This window comes from Symsagittifera roscoffensis, chromosome 8 (assembly GCF_963678635.1).
Source record: "Symsagittifera roscoffensis chromosome 8, txSymRosc1.1, whole genome shotgun sequence".
In the NCBI taxonomy this organism is placed as follows: Eukaryota; Metazoa; Xenacoelomorpha; order Acoela; family Convolutidae; genus Symsagittifera; species Symsagittifera roscoffensis.
Window position 1 is genome coordinate 8,919,151 of NC_087069.1, and position 22,491 is coordinate 8,941,641.

The 22,491-nt window shown below is 34.2% G+C and overlaps 2 protein-coding genes across 4 annotated transcripts in view; both read left to right on the plus strand.

Moving 5' to 3' along the window:
- LOC134853121 (inhibitor of growth protein 3-like) overlaps positions 1–22,491 on the plus strand; it is a 446,221-nt gene that overhangs the window by 418,720 nt on the left and 5,010 nt on the right. For both annotated transcript variants that reach the window (XM_063869064.1, XM_063869065.1), the window contains exons 2-5: positions 16,341–16,570; positions 17,122–17,310; positions 17,593–17,699; positions 19,276–19,463. In XM_063869064.1, coding sequence (XP_063725134.1) covers positions 16,379–16,570; positions 17,122–17,310; positions 17,593–17,699; positions 19,276–19,463 — 676 coding nt within the window. In that variant the 5' untranslated portion in view covers positions 16,341–16,378. The remainder of the gene's footprint in view (positions 1–16,340; positions 16,571–17,121; positions 17,311–17,592; positions 17,700–19,275; positions 19,464–22,491) is intronic.
- LOC134853198 (ceramide synthase 6-like) lies at positions 1,087–10,812 on the plus strand. Of its 2 annotated transcripts, none has more exons than XM_063869156.1 (4): positions 1,087–1,188; positions 7,808–9,243; positions 9,945–10,130; positions 10,324–10,812. In XM_063869156.1, exons 2-4 carry the CDS (start codon positions 8,651–8,653, stop codon positions 10,379–10,381), a joined length of 837 nt encoding a protein of 278 aa, XP_063725226.1. In that variant the 5' UTR covers positions 1,087–1,188; positions 7,808–8,650; the 3' UTR covers positions 10,382–10,812. The 2 variants fall into 2 exon arrangements, with proteins under 2 accessions (XP_063725226.1, XP_063725228.1); XM_063869158.1 differs by having other exon boundaries at positions 1,133–1,188; positions 8,691–9,243.

Here is a 22,491-nt window from a genome sequence, read left to right on the forward strand (position 1 = left end):
TTTCGTAAAGTTATGGGAGTTTAAAGATTGCCAATATGGGAAAATTAGCGCGCGATATATTTCGTGCTATTAGTGCTTGAGCGGAAATCTAATCCGTCTTAGCCATCCTTCCAAATTGAATTAAGGCATGGTATTTGGTGTATTTATTACTTTGCTATATGAGAAATATATCACGATGTACTTTACGTAGAGTATTGGGTTGATGATTTTCAAAAAAGAATTTCATTTTTTTTATAATATCCATTTTTTGAAGTGCACACTACTCCATCGACTTTAAAAGACCGTTCGAACGTTCCGGTTTTTGTTCCCATTTACTAATTCCTACTAATTACATTTGCTAATTCCAACTGATTAAATTACAAGAAATTCGTTTTTCACATAAAAATCGTTTCGTATCTGACGCCTGATTGCCGATGAAATTTCCTTCAAATTATCTAATCTATCGCTTAATCACTTTCTTTGATTGCTCAAACGATATTTCAGGGAATAATTGACCTGAATTTGTCCTGATTTTACTTCTTGATATGTTATGTTTCGGTGATTAGAACGAGAAAGATCGTAGAGAAGGAAAACAATAGTCAGACAAAGTGTCTCTTTGAAGACAATTTTTGACTTTGAATGACATTTGAACAATTCTGCTTTGATTTCAATCCATCTGGTTTTGAAAAAGAAAAGGGCAATCAGCAGAAGAGCATATTCGCGTTTTGATTCCAGATTTTTTTTTTCAATTTTTGCAACTGTTTTTTGTCAAGTTATACTATTATGGCGCACTTAGGCTTCAATAATTTCTTTTGTCATGTACCAATTCGTTCCAGCTCAAGTCAGCGATACTTTTTTTATCCACTTATAGGAATTTTTGCATAGTTTTTTCCTATGCTATTATTTTGTGATGAATATCCAATTTAAGATTATATTACTGTTTTCTCTAGCAATGCCGAATATTTTAGAGTAAATTGAGTTTACTAAATTGTGGTACTTCGTGAAATTCGGCTTCTTCGTAGATCTAGACCATTATGCTCTGTAAAACATCGGTTACATGAACTTCTAACCATTTTAAAACTAAAATCTATTGTAGTGTGTTGTGAAATTGGGTTGTTTCAATTTGCTTTGTTGTAATGACTTGATTCTCCATTGAGGATCATTCGAAATATAGTTCTTCTTTTCATCGTCAGTGATCAGTTCTTTCAGGTAAATTGGATTAAAGCGAACATTTTTATCGTAATCATGGATGCAAAGTCACAAATTTTTCTGTGGGTCTCATTTTTTAATTTAATTTTTGTATTATGAAGAGAGTTTCACCACAGACTATTTCGCCACAAGCCGGAAAATGTGAACAAAATAAAAACTTTTAAAGGTAAGCACATTTTTTCATGAGAAAGACCATGAAAATAAGGTACCACAAATAATGATCGGACTGGGTTGAGTGATATATCATATTAAAGCCCTTATAGTCGTGATTCGAACCATATTAAAAGATTTCAAATTTTTTTTACCCGTGTCGAGAAAAACCGGTTTGAAGTCTTTACTTTTTCGTCTTAATTCGAGCGAATAAAACGAGCGAGCAGTGTTATTTTAAATGCTTAAAAGCTTACAATTGCTTAATTAAAAACGTAAAAATTTAGTTTTACTTGAGTAACGTTAGTTTTTTCAGTATTTTAGCGCCTTTTTGCAATCAATAGCTTCAAAAATTCAAAAAGCTGTCAAAAAAATTGAAAAAATATATATATTTTTTGTTTTTTAGCCATTTTTCTTGAAAAATTGTTTTACAGTTTGCATATTTTACTATGACTGTCGAATATGCCTAATCTCTAATTTTTCGTTCAGGTCCTTTTACACCACGCCGAAAAAACGACACTAATTTGAAGAAACTTTTTTATTGTTTTTTCTAAGACTACGGTCGGGACATTCTGTGCTACTTGCACCGTAACCGGCTATCCGTGTTTCAATTTGAATGTTTTTTTTTCGGCCGAAATAATTCCGGCTTTGATGCTTAGCTAAGTGGCCTATTTTTGAAACACATTGAATACTAATCGCCTGGAAATGAAAAAGAATGTTTGTTAGACATTCAGAAGTTCATATCGCAAAGCTGTTCATGACAACGTTTTTGTGTTACACTCTGCAGGAATTTACCCAAGCTTTTTCGTTTGATTTTCAATTCGAGTAGCACTATGAATATTGTTGGTTTTTCATAAATCTTAAACGTGCAGGTGTTTTTTGAAGGCTAAAAATATATACCAGTTTAATATCAGTGTAAGACGATTCGACTAAAAGCAAGGGTGAATTAAGAGGATGCAGGGGACGCCTCTTCTAACCAGGAATCTGACAGCTTAACCTCCATTCAAAGTCTCCTTTTTATATTTAAACGACGCTCATTTCGGTTAGCTTAATTTTTTATAGCATAAACTAACTTAAGTTTTTATAGCATTAACCAACTTTTTATAGCATAAACTAACTTCGATTTGTGAGGGTGCGCCAAAAACGTGATCTTTTGCTGGAAACATTTTAAGTAACAGTCTCTGGATAGTTTTTCAGATATTCAGCTACCGAAAAGCGCGTCCAGACAATTCGGCCAAAGACAATTCAGCCAATTTGAAATTCAGACATTTCATTTTGTTTTATTACTTTTAATTTTTAAATGTTATTACTGCTCCATAAACCTTAATAGGCAGTCGGAACATTCAGGGCTTCGCCCTGATACGAGCAGTCTTGTTGTTCCGACTTTCGATACGAAAGTAACGGAATATTTGTGCTCGGGGTGGGTTTTTTTTTCTTCAGACAAATTTCGACTTTTTAACTAGCCATTTTTGACGGAATTTTTTTATATCATTCAAAAGGTATTGTTGATCTGAGCTTAAATTTGAAAAAATATTTCACCTGTGATTGTTTTTCGTTAAGTTATGAGGGTTTAAAGATTGCCATTTTGGCCATTTTGACCAATTTGGGACCATTAACGCGCGATATAATTCGCGCTATTAACGCGTAAGCGGAGATTTAATCCGTCTTATAAATCGTTCCAAATTGGTTGAACGAAGCTTATTTGCCATAATTGATTTGTTACAAGGAACGAAATCTATCTTTTTGTACTTTATATGGCGTGGGGGGGGGGGATGATTTTCCTAAAAAATTTCAAATTTTAGAAAAAAAGTTCATTTTATTTTATTTCAATTAATTTTTTTATGTTATTACTGCTCCTCCATAAACCTTAAAAGGCAGTCGGAACATTCAGGGCTTCGCCCTGATATGAGCAGTCTTGTTTTCTTTCGAATCTAGCGTTTTGTAAAATTGGCTGAATTGTCTTTGGCCGAATTGTCTGTATATTTCTGGCTGAATTGTCAAATTGGCTGAATTGTCTTTGGCCGAATTGTCTGTGCGCCACCGAAAAGATATTGAGCCAATATAAAATGCTAGATCCAATCAGCAGTGAATTTTGCAAATTCGCAATGAAAGCTGTGGTCGGAACATTCTGTGCAAATTTCACTGTGACCGGCTGCTCTTATTTTGATTTCAAAGAGCTATATCGCTTTAAGCTTCTATTTTCGGACAAATCCAATGTTTGTATTAGTTGTATTATCAGGTCAGTTTTAACCTTGGAACAGATGTAAGCTTTGAAGTGGAGATCCAATGAAGATTCATGGTTGGGTTATTTCTTATCCAGTTCGAATTTTGACCTTTTAAATTTGTCAGATTTTACAAGTTCTGAATAATTTATCTCATTTACATTCTTTTAGTCTACAAAAAAAAACATACCGGAAACAGTATATTGATTTTCTGATGAAATGGTGAAAACTTATTATCTTCGTCTTCGGGCACGAACTATTTTCATCTAGAAAATTGACGTGTATTTTTTTCGCAAAGGTATCTGAAAAGCGAGCTAAGGCAATCTTTTTTTTTGCGGTTTTTAATTCATGTTTGCATATTTTTGTTATTATGTTAAGTTTTGCGCTGTTTTCTAATTTTTTCTAATTCGGTTTTCGGATTTTTTGTTATTGCTTTGCTATTTGCTTTGTAATCTATTCTGATAGATGTGACCTTGAGTAAACTGATTTGACCGTTCGATTTCGAGTCAAAGAATAATGCTTGTGAACCCGATTTGAGTCTAATTATTTGTTTCAAATAATTCTGTATTACCCAGTTGTAATTGAACCCATTGCTCTTTTCTCTTTTAGTTTTTAGTTTCAATGCTTCGATTTGTAGAGGGGAGAATCAAATTTTGGTTTTTTCTGGTTTTTTCTGAAGACAATTGATTTTTGCAAACATATAGATTTCGAAATTGCTTTAAATCAACCGAATTGATAAGTTTTTTTGAGCATGATCTGTTAGTAATTTGAAAAACTACTTAACTACTTCGTTATTATTTTGATAGATATGAGAATGACTCTATCGACTCTTCAGTTTGAAGTTAAAACGTACTCAAAATTAGGTGGATAAATCAGCCGTAGACATTTTGCTTATATATCCATTATATATTTAAATGCGGGCTTCACTATCTCGCCACGCTTAAAATTTTTCATTTGTTTCTGCATGTTTAAGTTATATCCTATATTGCAATAATTAAAATTTTTTCGATTTTCCAGTTGATTTCAGTCTTTATTTTACCGAGTTTAAAATAAGGAGCCTAAAAGTGGAATGTTGTCAGGGTTTCCCCCAGGGGTTGCGAATTTGACCTCCAATTATGAATGCCCAACATTACGAGGCCAAACTGTGTATTTTGTGAATTATTGGCAGATTCCGCAACAAGGACGCTCCCTTTTTTCTTCTTTTGTTATTTCATTTTCGTTGATCTTTCTCACAAACATTAAACATGTTGAAATTTGAATTACTTTACCAGCTACATATACAACGCCAAAAGCAATATATTATGCCTGGAGGGCGATCCTAAAGAGCAGTACTGCTCATCGAGTAGGATATCCTGGAGAGTAAAGAGAAGACAGTCAGCATCAACTCAACAAACAAGTTAATTTAAGGGCTGAAGTTAAAAAAACAGTTTGTAGAGGTCCTGATTGTCGTTTAGGTAAATTTGAAAAAACTGTTTATAGAATCTCAAACAGCTAACTTGTGACATTTAATGTATATTAACAGGTATCAAGTCATTTTGTTTTAAATAGTTAAAAGCCTGCACAATTCTAACTGTAAGCGATCTCTGTTTAGCGGTAGTAGAAAATTTTGTCACTTTAATTACGCCTTTCGCTTTGCTCCTGGTACATGGTCCACTTTTTTTCGGAGTAAGTTTGAGACAGAAAACCATTTTTTTTGCCCGATCGCAATTCCATAAACAAGTGTTTAACCATCTCAAAAAAAAGTATAAATCAAAAACAGTCAGCAATCTGTTTCCGTCCATAATTTCCTTAATTGATTCATATCTACGTTTGAAGAAAATTGCTCTCAGGATTCTTTTTTTTGTAGTTTCATTATCTCGGTAAGGTGAGATTGGGATGTATTGCCGTATATTAAAATTCCATAAGTGATTGTAGGATTTACATATGCTTTGTAGAAGCGAATCATCTGCTGTTTAGAAAAAACATACCTAGCTTTCCAGACAATGCCACAAAATTTAGTTAGTTTTTTGCACACATGTTCAATAAGAAATTTGAAAGTAAGTTTCTTATCAACAAAAATGCCTAAATGTTTTCTTACATTTGTAATTTGAACTGAAGTACCAATAGCAAAGTAGTCTTTTGAAAAGTTACTACCAAATTTCATTATTTGAGTTTTACCAGGATTGACACAAAGTCCATTCGTTTTGAACCATCTATCCACTTTATTTAACGAGCTATCGAAGCTATCTCTGTATATTGTAGTATCTGCATTGTATATTGTAGTATCATCGACAAATAGAACAATCTCAGATTCTTCAGCAATTTTCGGAAGGTCATTTATATATATCAAAAACAAAAACGGACCTAAAATTGACCCTTGCGGTACTCCACATGACATAGAGCGACTTGAAGATATTTATTTATCAGTTTGAACAAATTGAAACAGGTTTGTAAAGTAATTTTTCAGAAGACAATGAATGCGGCCTCTAAAGCCGTATTTTTCCAATTTGGCCAAAGAAGATCATGATTTATGGTATAAAATGCTTTTTTGAGATCAACAAGGCATGATTGACCAACTAATTTACTGTCCCATCCCTCTCTTATAAATTCGTGAATTTGATTAATGCGTCCACGCATGACTTTTTCTTTTGAAGTTCAAATTGTTTTTCATAAAGAATCTTCTGTTTGTCAGCAAAGTTATACATTCTATTGAAAATTATCCTTTCGAAAATTTTGCTGAGTGAACTCAGTAAACTAATAGTTCTACAATTTAAAGGGGCATAACTTTTGCAACTTTTAAGCCTTGAGGAAAATAACCACTCTCAATGCATTGGTTGGAAAGGCTGCAAATTCTTACAGAAATTATAGGCAGCGATAAATTTGTGCGCTTATTCAGTGCACAGTTTGGTCTCATGGCGAATTTTTTTTAGTGATACGAGGATTTATGTGGTTTTTCAAAATTTTCCAGAAAACCCAAATAGCATATTTCACAAAATTTGAAATCCCAACCCTGCAATTGGGTGCTGTCAGAGTACACTCAAGGGTTTTGAATCTTGCCTCCAAATATGACTGCTCGAAGGAGAAGGGGAGTGCAGGGGAGTAGTCAAAGCGTCATTCAGCTAGGCTGGAATGTGTCTTTCGATATAGTGAGAGTTCCGTTTGGAAGATGGGGGGGGTTTCATTTAGTATTTATGGTATAGGCACAGATTCAAAAAATTTGAAAACCGCTTGTGTGTGGAGTGCTTTGTATTTTGGCTCCCTAGTCGATGTAACTTTTGACGTATATCACATGAGTCAAGAGGGCAGCGTCAAAAATTTTCATCGAGGGTTTCATCTGTTTGCAACTAGCGTAGTTTTGTGATGAGAGTTGGTCCATGAGGTGGGCTATTGGAAGACCAAATATTGTCTTTTGGCGTTGAGTGAAATTGGTCGATATTAGTTATTTTGTGCTTCAATTACAGTACGAAGAAAATAACACTCTGTGTTGTTTTATCCAAATCTGTCGAAATTGGACAAGTTCCATTGATTAAACACTCATTTAGTGTTTGCTTTTGGGAAGTTAGTTAAGAGAATTATCATCATAAACTTTTGATAGGAAGGCTTTTTAAACTCAAAATGCGATGTTCATTGTCATTTTGGAAAGCCGGCTGAATTTAGAGTTATGAACGTAGTGAGTACTTTTATATAGGTCTAGGTGATATGTTTTGAGTTTTTTCAAGAAAAATCTTAGAATGCGTTCAAGCTTAATTTTAATTTTTCGTGGTTTGACTTCTGATATCATTTTAAGTTTACTTCGTTTCCTTTGTTAAAAGGCAGGCAAACTTCAACATCGAACAGCAAAAGTGTAAAATTCACGAAAAACGTGATCGACTTCTAGTTTTGAAAGTGGAATTTATATATCGAAAATTTCCAATTTTCAAAAAAAAACGAGGTATTATATTTTGTTTTCTTGCATTCATTACTCTTTTCCAACTGCCATTTGACTATGTTTTTTTCCGAGATTTTAATAACGTTTAATTGCGCTGTTTATGAATACTTCTGCACAAGTTGAAAGTTTTTGAGAAGAACCACAAAATGCGCCGTTTAAGAACATGTTGAAGATATCGCTTTTTGTCGCCTGCTCCAATTCCCAGAAGGATCGCTTCGCCTGTCCCCCTCTGCTTTTGCAACATCTAACGCTTTAACCTGTAAATCTTACAGAATGTTACTATGTGAGTATTTTGTTGCAGTTTTTGTAACAATTGTGAAAAATAAGTGGTTATTATTTTCAGGTCAAAATGGTTTTGTGTCCCTTGGTGGAGGATTTACAAAAATGGTGATGGTTTTCATTTCAACGATTAGATAAGAGAATCGTACCATTTGTCATCAATTGTGCAGTAATTGTGCCTTACAGAGGTTGTCTCAACCATCGGTCAAACTCATGTCTATCCGAAAAAAAAATTATCTTTAAGTTCTTCATTTTCGATTTCATGTAGTTAGACGATGATTGTTTGTTTTATTTACTTTCTTGACGTCGACTGATTTTTATTAGACCTTTTGGCTTTATTCGTTTTTTTTTCACTTTGATTTGTTTCTTCTGTTTTATTTCTTTCAACTTTTAAAACTTGTTCTTTCATTTGACGAATACAGCAAAATAATTGCTTTTTCTATTTTATTAGCAACGAAGTCATATTTAATGATATCTTCCCGATTTACTTTTATCAAGTATTTCGAACTCCGTTTTCCTGGGGAAAAATCCCAGAATAACATCATAGCTTCAATTTTATACCATCGTGAAAAATAGACTTACTGCCAATATCAGTATATTTACAAGGTGATGTCGCTATTAGACGCAAACCGCAATGATTTAAAGCTGAATTAATTTCATAATAACATTTAAGTTATTCTGACTTGTTTCAATTGTTGTTATTTTCAAAACTTCTTCAAAGCTCAACCAATTTTTTATTGTTCCCATATGATTGTGTCTTCATTTTGCAACATAAATTTATTTTAAAACTAGTAAAAACTAGCTGTTTTTAAGAAAATTTCAATCGGTTTTCTTAATTTTGTTTTCTTTGCGGTCTAACTTTTTCTAATTTATTATCTAATATTAGATAGTTAGCTAACTCATTATAATGCCAAGTTTTACAATTAATGAAATTGGCGCCAGTTTAGTTTTCAGTGGCTTATTTATCGTGGTGCGAAAAATCATCGAAACCTCAATAGCAGATTTGGCAATAAAACATTTCGCCCGACCAGGGTCGGAAATTCTACGAAATCCCAAAACCGAACACAAGTATCGAGAAGGCTGTTGGAAATTATTTATTCACGCTTGGATTGTGTTATATGGTTTGATTGCTTTACTGCCTTCCGAATTCTTATACGATTCTCAGCAATTATGGATCGATGCCTTAAGCCATAAAATGACCCCCGTTTATTATTGGTATTACATGATCGAATTAGGCTATTATTTCTCGGAAGTGTTAACACATTGTGTAGCAGTGAAACGAAAAGACTTTATTATAATGTTATTGCATCATGTGGTCACTATTCTTCTTATAGTTACAAGCTATCATAATAATTTATTTCGAGTTGGTATGTTGATGATGTTGTTTCACGATTTGATGGATCCGTTCTTGGAGTTGGCCAAAATCGGAAAGTACTTGAAGTTGCAGAAGTTTTCTTATCTCATGTTTTTTCTGCTGACCATCACGTATTTCTACACAAGGTATGTTGTACATTGCACTCATTCTTCTGCTCTAAGCATTTATTTACAAAAATTCATCAAACATTTTTTTGCCTTGTTTTTTTTTTCTTTTTCAGTTTTTAAAGCAATTTCTGAACGTTTGTCGCTTGTTGCTTGTGTTTGAGAAGTGCAGTTTGGCCGCAGTGTAATTGTATCGTAATTTTGACTGTGTAAACTGTACATGATTGCGTGCAACTTAATTTTCAATGATATTGTGTTTTTTATTACTCTTTCCCCATGTTAATAATTATAATAATTGTAGTTCCTGCAACTCGCAGAGGAGCTATCAGTAGGCCTTAACAGTCCTGTCGAGGATAGTCCATTTCTATTATCTCCCCACATTCCAGACAGTGTTATTTTTGTTGAGCGAAGCTGTTTTTTGCGACTCAAGGCCGTTTTTGTGCGTCTAGAACTTTTTACGGGGTACAACTATTGCAGCCAAATATGGTCAGGTTGTGGTAGACCTGAAGCTAGAGGTCAAGTGAGAGCTTGTCCTCACACACTATCATTGCCATGGCATGGGATCGAATACACGATCTGACGATTTCAGAGTGAACGCCTTACCACTGTGCTAAGTGCCTCCTTAATGTTAATTTCAATATTTAAAAACAAACGACACTGTTATTTTATATCTGATTCTTTTCTTTTAATTGTTCCGGTAATGTTATGTTGCGGCTGTGTAGACTGTATCTGATCCCGTTCTACGTGTGGAGGAGTGTGATCTACGAGGTGCCGGTGGTACTGCTCCCAACTCTTGACCTCACAGATGGACACTTCATGCGTCTCTTCTACTTCTGCAACCTTCTCATAGCCATACTCATGGCCCTCAACTGTGTATGGGCATACTTCCTCCTACAGGCCATCGTCAGGTAATGGCCACAAATCAGTATGATCAGGATTTTTTAAATCTTTAAATTTGATATTTTTGTCGCTATTTTTTTTGCTTCTATTGCTACTCTGGTTTTTTGGCACTAGACTATCATATTCCTGTTTTTTTAATTGTCAATGAATAAAGTGATTTTTAAGGACCTGTTGTTTTGATCTATTGCTTGTTTTGTGTAGGTTCACATCAGGAAGGGAACTTGCTGATACTCGGTCTGATGACGAACACAACGACTGAATAGGTCTCATTGATTATTCTATTATTTTCTTTTCTTGTCTCGTCTCTTTTTGGATGGTGCTATCTAATTAACTAATATCACCAATCCATGGTTAAAATTTATAGCTATAAGATGAATTGAATAATATATATGTCAAAAAGGTTTGAAAGTTACAAATACAAATTTAAACAGAAGAAAGAGCTTTATAAATCTATGACGTGATAAACACGTTTAACACTGTAAGCGGAGTTACTGCAAATACTGGAATAGTTCTTCAACTTCAGGTATTCTAATTGAAAAACACTGAAAAAAATGCTAATTAGAATTTGATGTAACTTAAATTTTAAATTGATTGATGTGAATTTGAAAATTTTTAATTGTTTAGTTCTGCCACTGCGTGGTGTTAGTTTTTGTTGAGTTGTTTTGATTTATAATTTCAAATGATAACGAACTAGCGAGTTAACATTTGGTTCTTCAATTCTAACCTTGTTTAAATTGAGTTAGTTTTTTCAACTTGAGTCCAATCAAGTAGAGCACAAGCATAATAACTAGATCACGATGAGTTATGATAGGCGGTTTATTGGCTAATTGGAGACATGCAACTGTGGAAAAGCAATTTTGATTCGCATTCTCATTGGGTTGCAATTTGCAATACTAATTTAAACAAGTTGGATCAAATCTTCAAAATCTGTTTCTTCCCTCTACAAATTGAAGCATTTAAACTAAACACTAAGAGAGAAAAGAGCAATGGGTAAAACAGAATTATTTGAAACAAATAATTAAATTCAGAGCGGGTTCACAAGCACTATTTTTTTACTCAAAATCGAACGGTCAAATCAGTTTACTCAAGGTCACATCTATCAGAATAGATTACAAAGCAATTCAATTTGGAACGATTTTGTTATGCGGGATAATTCGACACGGATAAATAGTTCGCGTTACGCTCTCAGCAGTATGAATAAATTCTTTAAAGAGCATAAAATTTAGTCCAGAACACGGCAAATTTGGCAATTTTCAAACCCCCAGAATTTTACAAAAAATAATCGGAGGTAAAATATCTTTTTATATTTGAACTCAGGAAGTCGATATCTCCAATGGGGTATAAAAAAATTTTGTCGAAAATTTTTTCGATCGGTGAAAATTAACTGAATAAAAAAAACCACACCGAGCATAAATATTCAGCTTTCTTCGAAAGTCGGAACACTAAAGCATAGATTTTTATGCATAATAGAGGAAAGAATCTGCTAACGTCTTTTATCCGATACTCAACTGCTTCCAATACTTAATAAGGAGAGTCTTAGTATATTAAATAACTGGTTTAACGTTTTTTTTGTTTGTTCTCATATGTAGTAATACTGAACTTGTTCCATTCAAAAACAGTTTTATATTTGCAAACGGTGAAGCAACAAAGTTTTTCTCTCTCGCTGCCTCTCTCGCGCTCTCTTTTAAAACAGTCAAATTTTACTGATTGTTTTTTATTTTAAATAACTAAATCAAATGTCGTGGATCGTGTCTTAGCTAAAATATAGCCGAAAAATCTGTAATTGTTACAGAGACATTGCTTAAAACGCTGGTTTTTTTCATTTTTTTCGACCTTTGAAAACGGAGAGAAACTTTGTCTTCGGTATGTTTTAGATTTTTTTTCAATGCAAGAGTCAGTACCATAAATAATTATCGGAATGAGTCGAGTAATATGTCATATCACTTTCAGTCTTGATGCGGACGACATTTAAACTTCCAAAATGTGTTTCCGGGGTCGAGAAAAATCGGCTCGAAATTTTCGAGTTTAAATCTTATTTCGAGCGAGTAAAGCGAGCGAAGTCTTATAAAAGACTTTTAATAGTCTAATTCTTTTTATTCAAGTTAAGCTTAAAAATTCAGTATTAAACTAGCAAATATAGCCGAAAAAAATTGGAAAAAAAATTGAAATTGTCCTGCAAAATTGAATTATTTTTCATTTTGAATTTTCTGTCCATTTTTTGAGGGAAGGTGATGTCGCATATACCTAATTTAATAATTACATAGAGTATGCGCAATTCATAGGCTTTCGGTCAGATCCTGTCATCATACCATAGTTAAAAGATGACACAATTTGAAAAAAAAAATTTTTTTATCATGGTTGGGCGTTCTGTGCTACTTGCACAGCAAATGGCTATCCATGCTTCACATTGAATCTGAAAAAAATTGAAACTTGGGCAGATCGCAAATTGAAACTAGGGTGGATTTAGGGGTAAGTGGGGGAGGTTCTAATCTACTACATCCATTTTCGTCCGACCAATTTAATTTTTTATTTGGCGCCAATATATAATAGTTTTGCGACCGCAACAACTCGAAGCAAGCGACGTTTACTCGAAACAAACAACGAAACAGTTTCGAATCCTTTTTGCGGGGACAGGCACCCAACTGCGACATGAAACCGGAATTTTAAAGTTTCCAATTATTTTTAAAACCTTGCGAGCTTCCGTTTTTTAAATTTGCGAGTTGTCTTTGTTTCAAACTAAAGACAACTCTCATATTTAAATAAACGAAAGCTCGCAAGGTTTTAAATATAAATGGAAATTTTAAAATTTTGGTTAAAGTTCGCAATTGGGCGCCTATCACCTCTACGCAGCGATAAAGGGTTCGAAATTTTGGATAAAATAGTATCTCTGTTGGCAAGCTCGCAACTCTTTGGCGCGACTGCAGCGGTGAGTAGATTTCGATTTGTCTTTTATTGCGAGATGTCTTTTATTGCGAGTTATATTTTTGTGAGTTGTCCTCTTACGACTAGTTTTGAGGGTTGAAGTTTCTCTTGGGCGTCAATCTATTTTTATTTTGAGGGTGTAAAATTTTAGTATTCGGCTCCAATCTATGCTAATTTTGAGAGAGTAAAATTTTTCTTTTCGGTGTCAAGCTGTACTATTTTTTTGACGTTAAAGTTGTTTATTCGGCAACATTGTGTATTATTTGTGTGGTTAAAACTTTTCTATGCATCGCCTATCTGTACTTATTTTGAGGGTAAATTTTTTTCCGGGGCCAATCTGTTTTAATTTGGAGGTTTAACAATTTTTCTAATCGGCGTCAATCTGTATTTTTTTGACGGTTAAATTTTTTATTCGGCAACAATCATTACTATTTGTGGGGTCAAGACATTTTTATTCAACGCCAAGCTTTACTAATTTTGAGGGAACTTATGTTTATCTGGCGCAGTTTTTCTATTCGGCGTCAATCCGTATTATTCTTTGGCGGTTAAATATTTTATTCGGCAGCAATCTGTAGTAATTGTGGGGCTAAAACTTTTCTATTCATCGCCAATCTGCACTAATTTTGAGGGTAATTTCTTTTCGGTCCGGCGCCAATCTGTCCAAGTTTTGAGGGTTGAAGTTTTTCTTTTTGTCGCCAATCTGTACTACTTTTGAGGGGTATAACGGATTTTACTATATTAGGGTTTTTGTGTTCCGATGAGCTGGGAAAATCAATTTGGTCAAACTAATAAAAACGTCAAAACGTTCATATTTTTTTACAAATCGGCACCCTGAGAAAATCCCGTATATCGGCTAGTATATGCAGAAATACCTTGAAATAGTGAATCTAAACTGAATTCAACTTATTTCCATAAAGACCTTTGTCTGGGTTGTACCTGATAAACATTGTTACATCTTTGTTTTATTTGTGCAAATTAATGACAGATTCATGATTAAAAGGAATGTTTTGATAAAGAAGACGGAGTTTTCGATTTATGTTATTTTTTTTAAACAAGAAAACGGTTTTGCAATGCTGGTTCTTTGTTTTTGAAGTGAAAAATTGACATAAGAAAGACAGTTGGGTAAAAGCAGATATTATTGATACAAAATGGTACACACGCATCCAACTGTTATACAAACTATCAACGGCATTTCTGCAGTTTTGATCATTCATGTTTTGATGGACAAAAAATCAACACCTTTTCAGTAACATTTTTGAATTCATACTATAAGTCAGGTTTTTTGTAACATTTAGCTGGCAGCATTTTTTGTATCATTTGATGAAGTTAATTTAACGAGTTGAAGGACGTGCTAGTAATGATTTTTAAGTTGGAAAATGTTTGTAATCAGGGTTTTAATTGGTATTATTGGTTTAATCAGCTACCCGCACTGACAAAAATGGTTTCGGATTGATTAAAATGGTTTTAAATCGATCCAAATTGATTAACATTGTACATTTTAGGAATCAAATCTTAATTCCATCGGAATCTTGCCAAAAATCATTTAAATCCATTTTAAAAGACTGATCGATTTTAGTATCTGAAATCAATTTAAGCAAAAAATCTATGTAACAAATCAAAAAATAGTCTATATAAATCAGATGGCAACTTAAATAATTCTAAACTGGATTGAAATTTGATTTTTTTAAATATAGTACCAGACGCTATGGATGTAAAATTAAAAATGATTGGCATTGAATAAATGCAACAAAAACTCAAAAGTAATGCGATAAATTAATTCGAAAAAAATGATATAAATCCGTTTCAATCCCCCTAAAAACAAAAACTGAATTTGGGTCGATTTGGATCAATTTTTTTTAGCTTGGACTTCATATCAATTTAAATCGATTTTGAATTGATCCAAATCAATCTTAATCCTTTTTTTTATTTAGTCTACATACTTCAGGTAAAATCGATCTTAATCCATTTTGTCAGTGCGGGTAAGCTCTAGCGCTAATTAGCAACTTAAAGAGACAATTAGACGTTCTACGGCGTAGGAAGTGGTTATTGGACTTGTATAAACACTTCCATTTAGGAGTTGTTTCAGAGCATTTGGTATATTAATTTGCAAAATCATTTTTGGTTTTTTACGCGATACTCTTGAAATTCCTTAAAAATAACCTAGCAAGAAATTTTATGTTATTTCATTCTTTATTAATTCATTTCTTAGGTTTTGCCATGAAATAACATCTTTTTTTTCTACTCTTAAATTGGTTCTATCTCTATCTGTCTTACGATATCGGATGTTTGGTATTTAGAATTACTTGAAAGCTTCTCTCTTTTAATTCCTGACTCTAATTATCATATTAGAACTGATATTTTGGCAAGCACAGATAATTTTTAAGTTCTTATTCACTCAGTAGAATCTCTAAGAAGGTACTCAATGATTGAACGGCTCGGTTTTGTTCCTATTAAAGCACTAATTTAACGGTTAATTCTGTAAATTTTTTGTGCCTAAAACAAGTTTTTTTTGGCTATTTCTTTTTTTCAAATTTATTGAGCTAAAATTGTCGTTTTTGTGCCTTTGTTGCGTATTGCACCTTGGCTTGTGTCCAAATGCTTGTTTTTTATCTTAGCAAAATCAAAATCAGTTCAAGCTTTGGAAAAAACCTGAATTGAAAGATTATTATAAGATGGAAAGTCATTTTTCTATAACAAAATACTGGCGGGCTAGTACAGTTTACTCCTTTTTTTCTTTTTTTTTTTAATTTTTTTTATTCCGTTTCTTCTTCGGTGGTGAGTGTGCTTGAGAGGAGAGATAGATTATTTATTTGAGGTTGAGTTAGAGCTGACCTTATCATGATGAGCTCATTGAGCTTTGATCTTGCAAGCACTCATTTTGCAAAATGCAGAACACATGCGATTTGAACTCACAAACGTATGATTGCTGGGCGCTGCAACAACCGGATGCGCCACAGCTCTGCCCACAGCACTGCTGTTTTTTAAAGAATTTTGAGCTGGGTCAGATTTGTTAAAGATATTATAATGACTTTAAATTCCAAAGCGAAATTCAAAATTTTGTAAGAATCTTCTAAGACTCTTGAGATTTTGAACTGGTGCTTACATGATGTAAAATTTTTCTAAATATCGAATTCTTTCTTATAAGATTTATGATTCCTATACGGTTTCTAGTGGCACTATCTCCTAGAAATAAATTCTAACATCATTTAAGCATCAATTCAAAATCTCAGAAGAATCTCGAATTTTCGAATTGCACTACTAGCTGGGCTACAGTTAAACCCGTGCGCTTCTCTTTCAGTTGTAAGTGAGCATGATATAAGGAGAGAGAAGAGAGATGTTGTATCTGGAGGACTTCCTGGAGCTGATCGAGACTCTCCCGAATGAGGTGAGGGACAAGTGCACAACTGTGAGGGAGTTGGACCTCTCAGTGCAGAATCAGGTGGAGCTGCTGCAGAAGAAGATGCAGTCCATCAGTGGAGGCACAGGGGGAGGGGGAGGCACAACTAGTGGTGGCAGTGGAACTAAGGTCGGCCGGTTTTAATTGCTGGGGGGAAAGTTTTACTAATTTAATGCAAACTAGTTTTTTTTGCGTATAAAATGCGAAATTTGTTTTATAATTTTGGGTATAATTTTTATAGTAAAAATTTCGATGGGGTCATTTTGTAGTAATTAATATTCTAGGGGTGAGGTCTATGATAAAGTCTATGTGTTGCTGTGTGTGTATGTTTTGCTGTGTGTGTATGTTTTGCTGTGTGTGTATGTGTGTGTGTGTGTATGTGGGGGGAGGGGGGTGGTCCCGACAATTAAGTAGTGCAGAGTACAGTGCATTGGGGATCATGATGAGAGTGGTGAGCTCGGATTGGTGTAAAATATGTTTCTTTAACTACAATGTTTTAGTTTTATAGTTAACCAGAAATTTTAGTTAATTTTTAGTTAATGATTTAGTTAACCAGAACCCTAAAATGAAGGTTAACTGTTTAAGGTTAACTAAGCTATGGTTATCTTACAAGAGCTCACATTGCGCCACAATTTGAACAATGTTTGACTGAAATTAATTAAGTTTACATTTGTTTCTAGTCGTCCCAAGCGGGCGGAGGTGTGAACAAACAACAGCAGCAGCAGGAGGTGGACATTGAGGAGAAGAAGAGGGTGTTGGAGGAAGTGGAGCGAGGCTACAGGGGGGCTCTAGTGGATGCGGGGGAGAAAGTGAGTGTGGTGGGACAGCTGTTCCATCTAGTCGAGAGATACTCCAGAAGACTCGACCAGGTTCATTCACTTCAACTATTTGTTGCTTCTTACACTTGCGAAGCAATGGATAAAAATGAGTTTTCACAGATTTCTTATATTTGATTGATTAGTGAAAAAGATGGAGAAACCAATTCAATTGATCAACCTAAGTTTTAAATAACAGACTTTTAGCCTCCCTATTGGCTTTTTTCGACCTGTTTGTAGTTACAATTTAGGTTTAAAATATACTTTTTGAGGGCATATTTTGGTTAAAGTATTGACAGCGTGTGTGTTGTGAATAATTGTTTTTTTTTGCTCTAGGATCTGAACAAATTCAAGTGGGAGCTGGAGGCGGACAATGCAGGCATCACTCAGATCCTGGAGGCCAAAGTATCCCGCCAATTGGCCGAGGAGGAGGCACTGTCCAAGTGAGCCTAAATTAAGACAATTTATTCCCGAAGGAAAGGATGAACAAATGAGCTTACTTTTTTAAGCTATTCCAGGATAACCGCTCTTATGCCCCCTTTATTAAGATTTAAATGCATTTTTTGTTTTTTTTTTCTGGGACGGCAATGGTTGCATCACTCATTGGATAACAAACATCGGTAATGGTATGTATCGAAGTATGGACCTTTGCCTACTTCACAGATGCTCTGCTCAACGAACATAAGCCAAAGATTCGTTACAAACAACTAATCAGTCATAAAAATAAATGAAATTATTATGATCATTTATTTAAGAAGAAAAGGACCAACATAAGAGCTGTACAGCTCACCACGGGAAGCCCCTGTTGTTCCATGCTTAAGAACTACATGCATTTATTTTGGTTTTTCTTCTGGTAATGTTGCCTCGCCCTTAAACATCGAGCACGGATCATGGTGGGCCTCGAACATCCGACCTGTCGTTTGAGAGGCGGAGACATAACCACTTCACCAACGCTGCCCAAGTGCTCCTGGTCGATGTTTTGTTAGCAATACAACTCAGGCTAATTTTTACTCCTTTTAAGATTTTTTCAGAAATTAGAGATGCACTAGTGGACAAAATTGAGCGCAAAAAGGGTTTTGTTCTCTTGAGAGCATGTTGTCGACTAAATTAATTTGCACAACTTTTACTTCGATTTTGAACTAAATACTAACAAAGACTGAGATCAAATTATCAGAATTACCATTAAGGAAATTACTAAAAGTTGATTTCGGCGACTTAATTTATTCTGTTTGAAAATGCCAGCTCGCTTTCTGCACTAAATTTTGCATCGAAAAGATAATTTCCTTGAATATGCGAAGGAAAAAATGTTTTTATGACATGCTCAAAAAATTGAATTGTTCAGCGTCAAACTTTATCTAAACTAGGAAGTTCATTGCATTTTATGCGGATTAAATTACTCTACGCAGATAGGGAAAAAACTGGCAGTTTCATACCCGGAATAAAATGGTCAGTCTTTGAAACCAAATTGTCATAAATTCATTGATGTTAGCTCTGATCATTCGCTCTAGCTCAGTCTATGTAATCATATTGTAAGTTTACAAAGGGATGGTAAACTCGGTTCATCGTAAGCATTTATCTTCAAAACAAGCGAACTTTGCAAACTTTCTAATAAAATCAAAAATTTATGGAATGCGAAACGGCTCCATTATGGCGAATAAATCTGAAACAATGAGCTGAGAAAAAAGAAAGAAGTACTCTTTGATGACGGGTAGTGCTACATCTGGTGGCGTTGGTCCTTCTAGGATTTGAGATTTGGCTTCGGGGCTCCTGAACGACCCTTTTTTTCAAAAGGTTTAACAACCAGTAAGAATGCAGTAAGTTTACATTGCAAAAGAATGTAAGCAATTTTCGCACGCATAGAGTTGCATTTGGTGAAAAGAAATGGATTTATTCGAATATTTGTTTTTCTTTCGAGATACTAGAACAGGTTTCATTTTGGGGTTAAGGGTTGAGAGTGTCCAATAGATTCCTGGTTTCAAGCATGCAACGGGAACGTTTTCAGGGTCAATATGTTTTAAGGTACGCGCAACTTGGTGCAGCGGCTTCTTCTACTTCATCTTCTTTTGTGACCACTGACAATGTGACTTCATCAGACTTGAACAACGGAACAGGAGGCTCATCATCATCATCATCATCCCTCAAAATCAACTCAAGGTTACAACAGCAGGGTCACAATAAAAACAGCAGACACAGTTCATCAATCAAAAGTGAGATTTTCTGGTTAAGTGTTAATGAGCGTGGTGGAGACTCTTATTTATGCGTGTTGGTTATTTCAAATCAAATGCTTAAAAATCAAAAAATTCTGGTTTCGAACATAGATTTAGTTTTGAGAATCGAGTTTATTGACATTTTCCAAATGTCTGTGGGGCTAGGTTTAATGTTACTTCAGAAAATTTTCAAATCTTACGAAAGATATTAGGGAACCGTCTTTGAATCGCAATTATAATTTTCCTTCTATCATTTTTTCGATAGTTTTTTGGATGTTTACACTAGCCAGCTTGTGAGCGTTAGTGCATTAAACCGAACCTTCTTTTTTTCTAACCTAACTCGCAAATAAAAGTGTTCACTTATTTGGTGGCACTTTTGCTGTAATCACGATCTGTAGCATTGGAAATTTAATAGCATCTGTTATCTGCTTTATTGCGGCTAGTATTTGTGAGTTAGTAAGAATCCGTGGCTGAGTGTTTAGTGCGTGAGACTCATAAACTCTAGCTGGCAGATCGAATCCGAGACATAGCCGAATTTTTACTACATCATACAAGCTAAAACGCTCAAATTAAAATAAAACTACCTTTCAGATCATTTTAGGATTTAATTAATTTTTCAAATATTTTAATTGAAAAAATTTTGAGTTTTTTGGGTTTGTGGTTTTTGTCCTAGATTCTGTCGGCTAGATTCTGTCGGCTCGTTTTTTCCCCCAAATGCGTTTTGTATTGTGTTACGCTTCTCAACGAATTGTTTTCCATTGCTTGGTTTTTTTTATTCAAACTTTTTTATAAATGAAAGTTGTTCGGTAGCTAGTAAATTTACCAAATCTGATTATAAATAATTTAATTCAATTTTTTTGGTTAAACCAAATTTTTTTCCAAGCTAAGTCGCAATTAAAAGTACTTTTTTTTGTTTCTGGTTAACGTTCGTTCGATAGCATTATAGTTTTGTTTCTGGCTCTTTGATGATTTGCTTCTGTTTGATACAAAAAAAAACAGACCATATGAAATTGTAAGCTTGAGAAACTTATGGACATTTTTGTACTTTCCGCAAAAGTTACAGTTTTTTTGAGATTTAGTTTACTGATTTTCAATAAATTGTCAATAGATAGACTGGCTACTCCCTCCAGTGCTTAGATAGTCGAGTTGACTCTTCTGTTCTTCACTGGGCGTCCTACGAACTTAGAAATTTTCTATGGGAGGGAATTTGTGACGGAATTTTTATTTGATTTTTTTTCTCGGAAGCTACTATGACAAGTTTGAGATTGAAAATTTAATCAGAAGAGCTTATTTTGGGTGTATCACTTGCATAAATGCTTAAACAGCGGGAATTCTGAGAAAAAACCTGATCGAATTCTAGTTTTGAAAGTGGATTATAATTTTAAGATTTCCCAGCGGCACAAAACATTCAAGATTGATCCAGTTGTTCTAAATTAAGTTAACACTTTTTATTTACACTTTTCAACTTCAGTGTTTGCCAATTGCTAAGCGTTCGTGGCCGAGAGGGCAGGGCGTGAGTCGTCACTTGAACTCAGAGGTTCAAAGACCCTACATAGCAAAGTTTTACTAATTTGAGGCTTATTTCTATTTTTTTAATTTAAGTTGATAAAGCTGCTTTTTTAACGCACTATCGCTAGTTTTTGCGTCGCCTATGTGTTGAGATATTTGTTAGTATTTTTGTCAAAAACTGAAAACTGTTTTTCTAAAAGAATTTAGATTAGAACACCAAATTTGAGGCTTAATTTGGGATCTCATATCACATTCCTGCTAGCAATAGATCACCAAAAATTACTTATTTTTCGACTGTTTGTAACACAAAATCATTCCTAAAAAGCGTTAAAGTTTTGATTTCTCAAAAATCAAGATATCAGAGAGCCCCATTTTCAATATAGCCATGTATACTAATTTAAAATGCTTGATTTAACCGAAATAAGGGTTATGCATGTGCTCAAAATCAAACTTTTGTTGACTGCTTGTTTGCGCGTTTATTCTCAGAATCGTTTGATCAAATGATGAAAAACGTTCAAACAAAGCGTAGAAATTGTAACAAACACCTATTCGCCTAATGCTTTGTGCAGCAAACTGAACGCAAAATTGACAGTATGCATTAAAAATACTCTCCCTGAGGTCTAGTGGTGAGCGCGCTACGCCCGATAACTGTCTGGCTTTTCCATGAAACGCTCTCGTCTTGTTGCTTGCAAACTTGCATCATGAATCAACCGGATTGCATTTTCTGTTGATTTTGTATTCGGTCAGTTATGATTTGAAGGCTCTAAATTTAGTTTTGAGTTTTCTTAATTTTTAGCGATTTTTTTTTTCAGATTTTTGAATATTCAATTCTGATTGGCTAGTATTAGCTTTTTCAAGTTTGATTGCTCTATCGTAAGGGATACGAACCTCATTTGCTCTGGATTAGAAAAGCGAATTAGGTTAAGTTTTTTTCGGTTGGTGTATTACCACTCCAGAAAGCTTTTCTCAAACCACAGCCAAAAGACTCTAAGAATCAGTGTCGGCCAATATATTACGAAGTTTGTTTCATTATACCAGGACAATTCGGTAAATTTGTCATGCTCAGTTTTCAATAATGCTTACGTTACATTATTTTTTTCAAACGGGGCTCAAATTATACTCTGAAAAGAGAAAATTGCTTGAAGTGAAAAATCGTCGTTCAGTTTTTTTTTATTTAGCAGCCAGAAAGCTTAGCTGAATATTTAAGTACACATTATAAGTGGCAAGTTCATTTTTTCACGCAAAATTTTGAAATTTTTATGAGTTTGAGCTATCTGCTGAAATCAGTTCGCTGTTTTTTTCGTCCTGAAAATAGTCAGATTAGATTAAGCATGCTTTCAGAACTTAAGTGTTTTTCATTTATCAGTGTAATTTAATACGGTGCACGTGAACCGAATTTTAATTTGCTTGTTCTAACAGTGAATCGAGTTTTGACTGGGTCACTAATTGTGATCAATAGATTTCAACGCTTAATTGGGCTTAAGTCGTTGAGTATTTATTCACTTCGTTGATTTTGAAA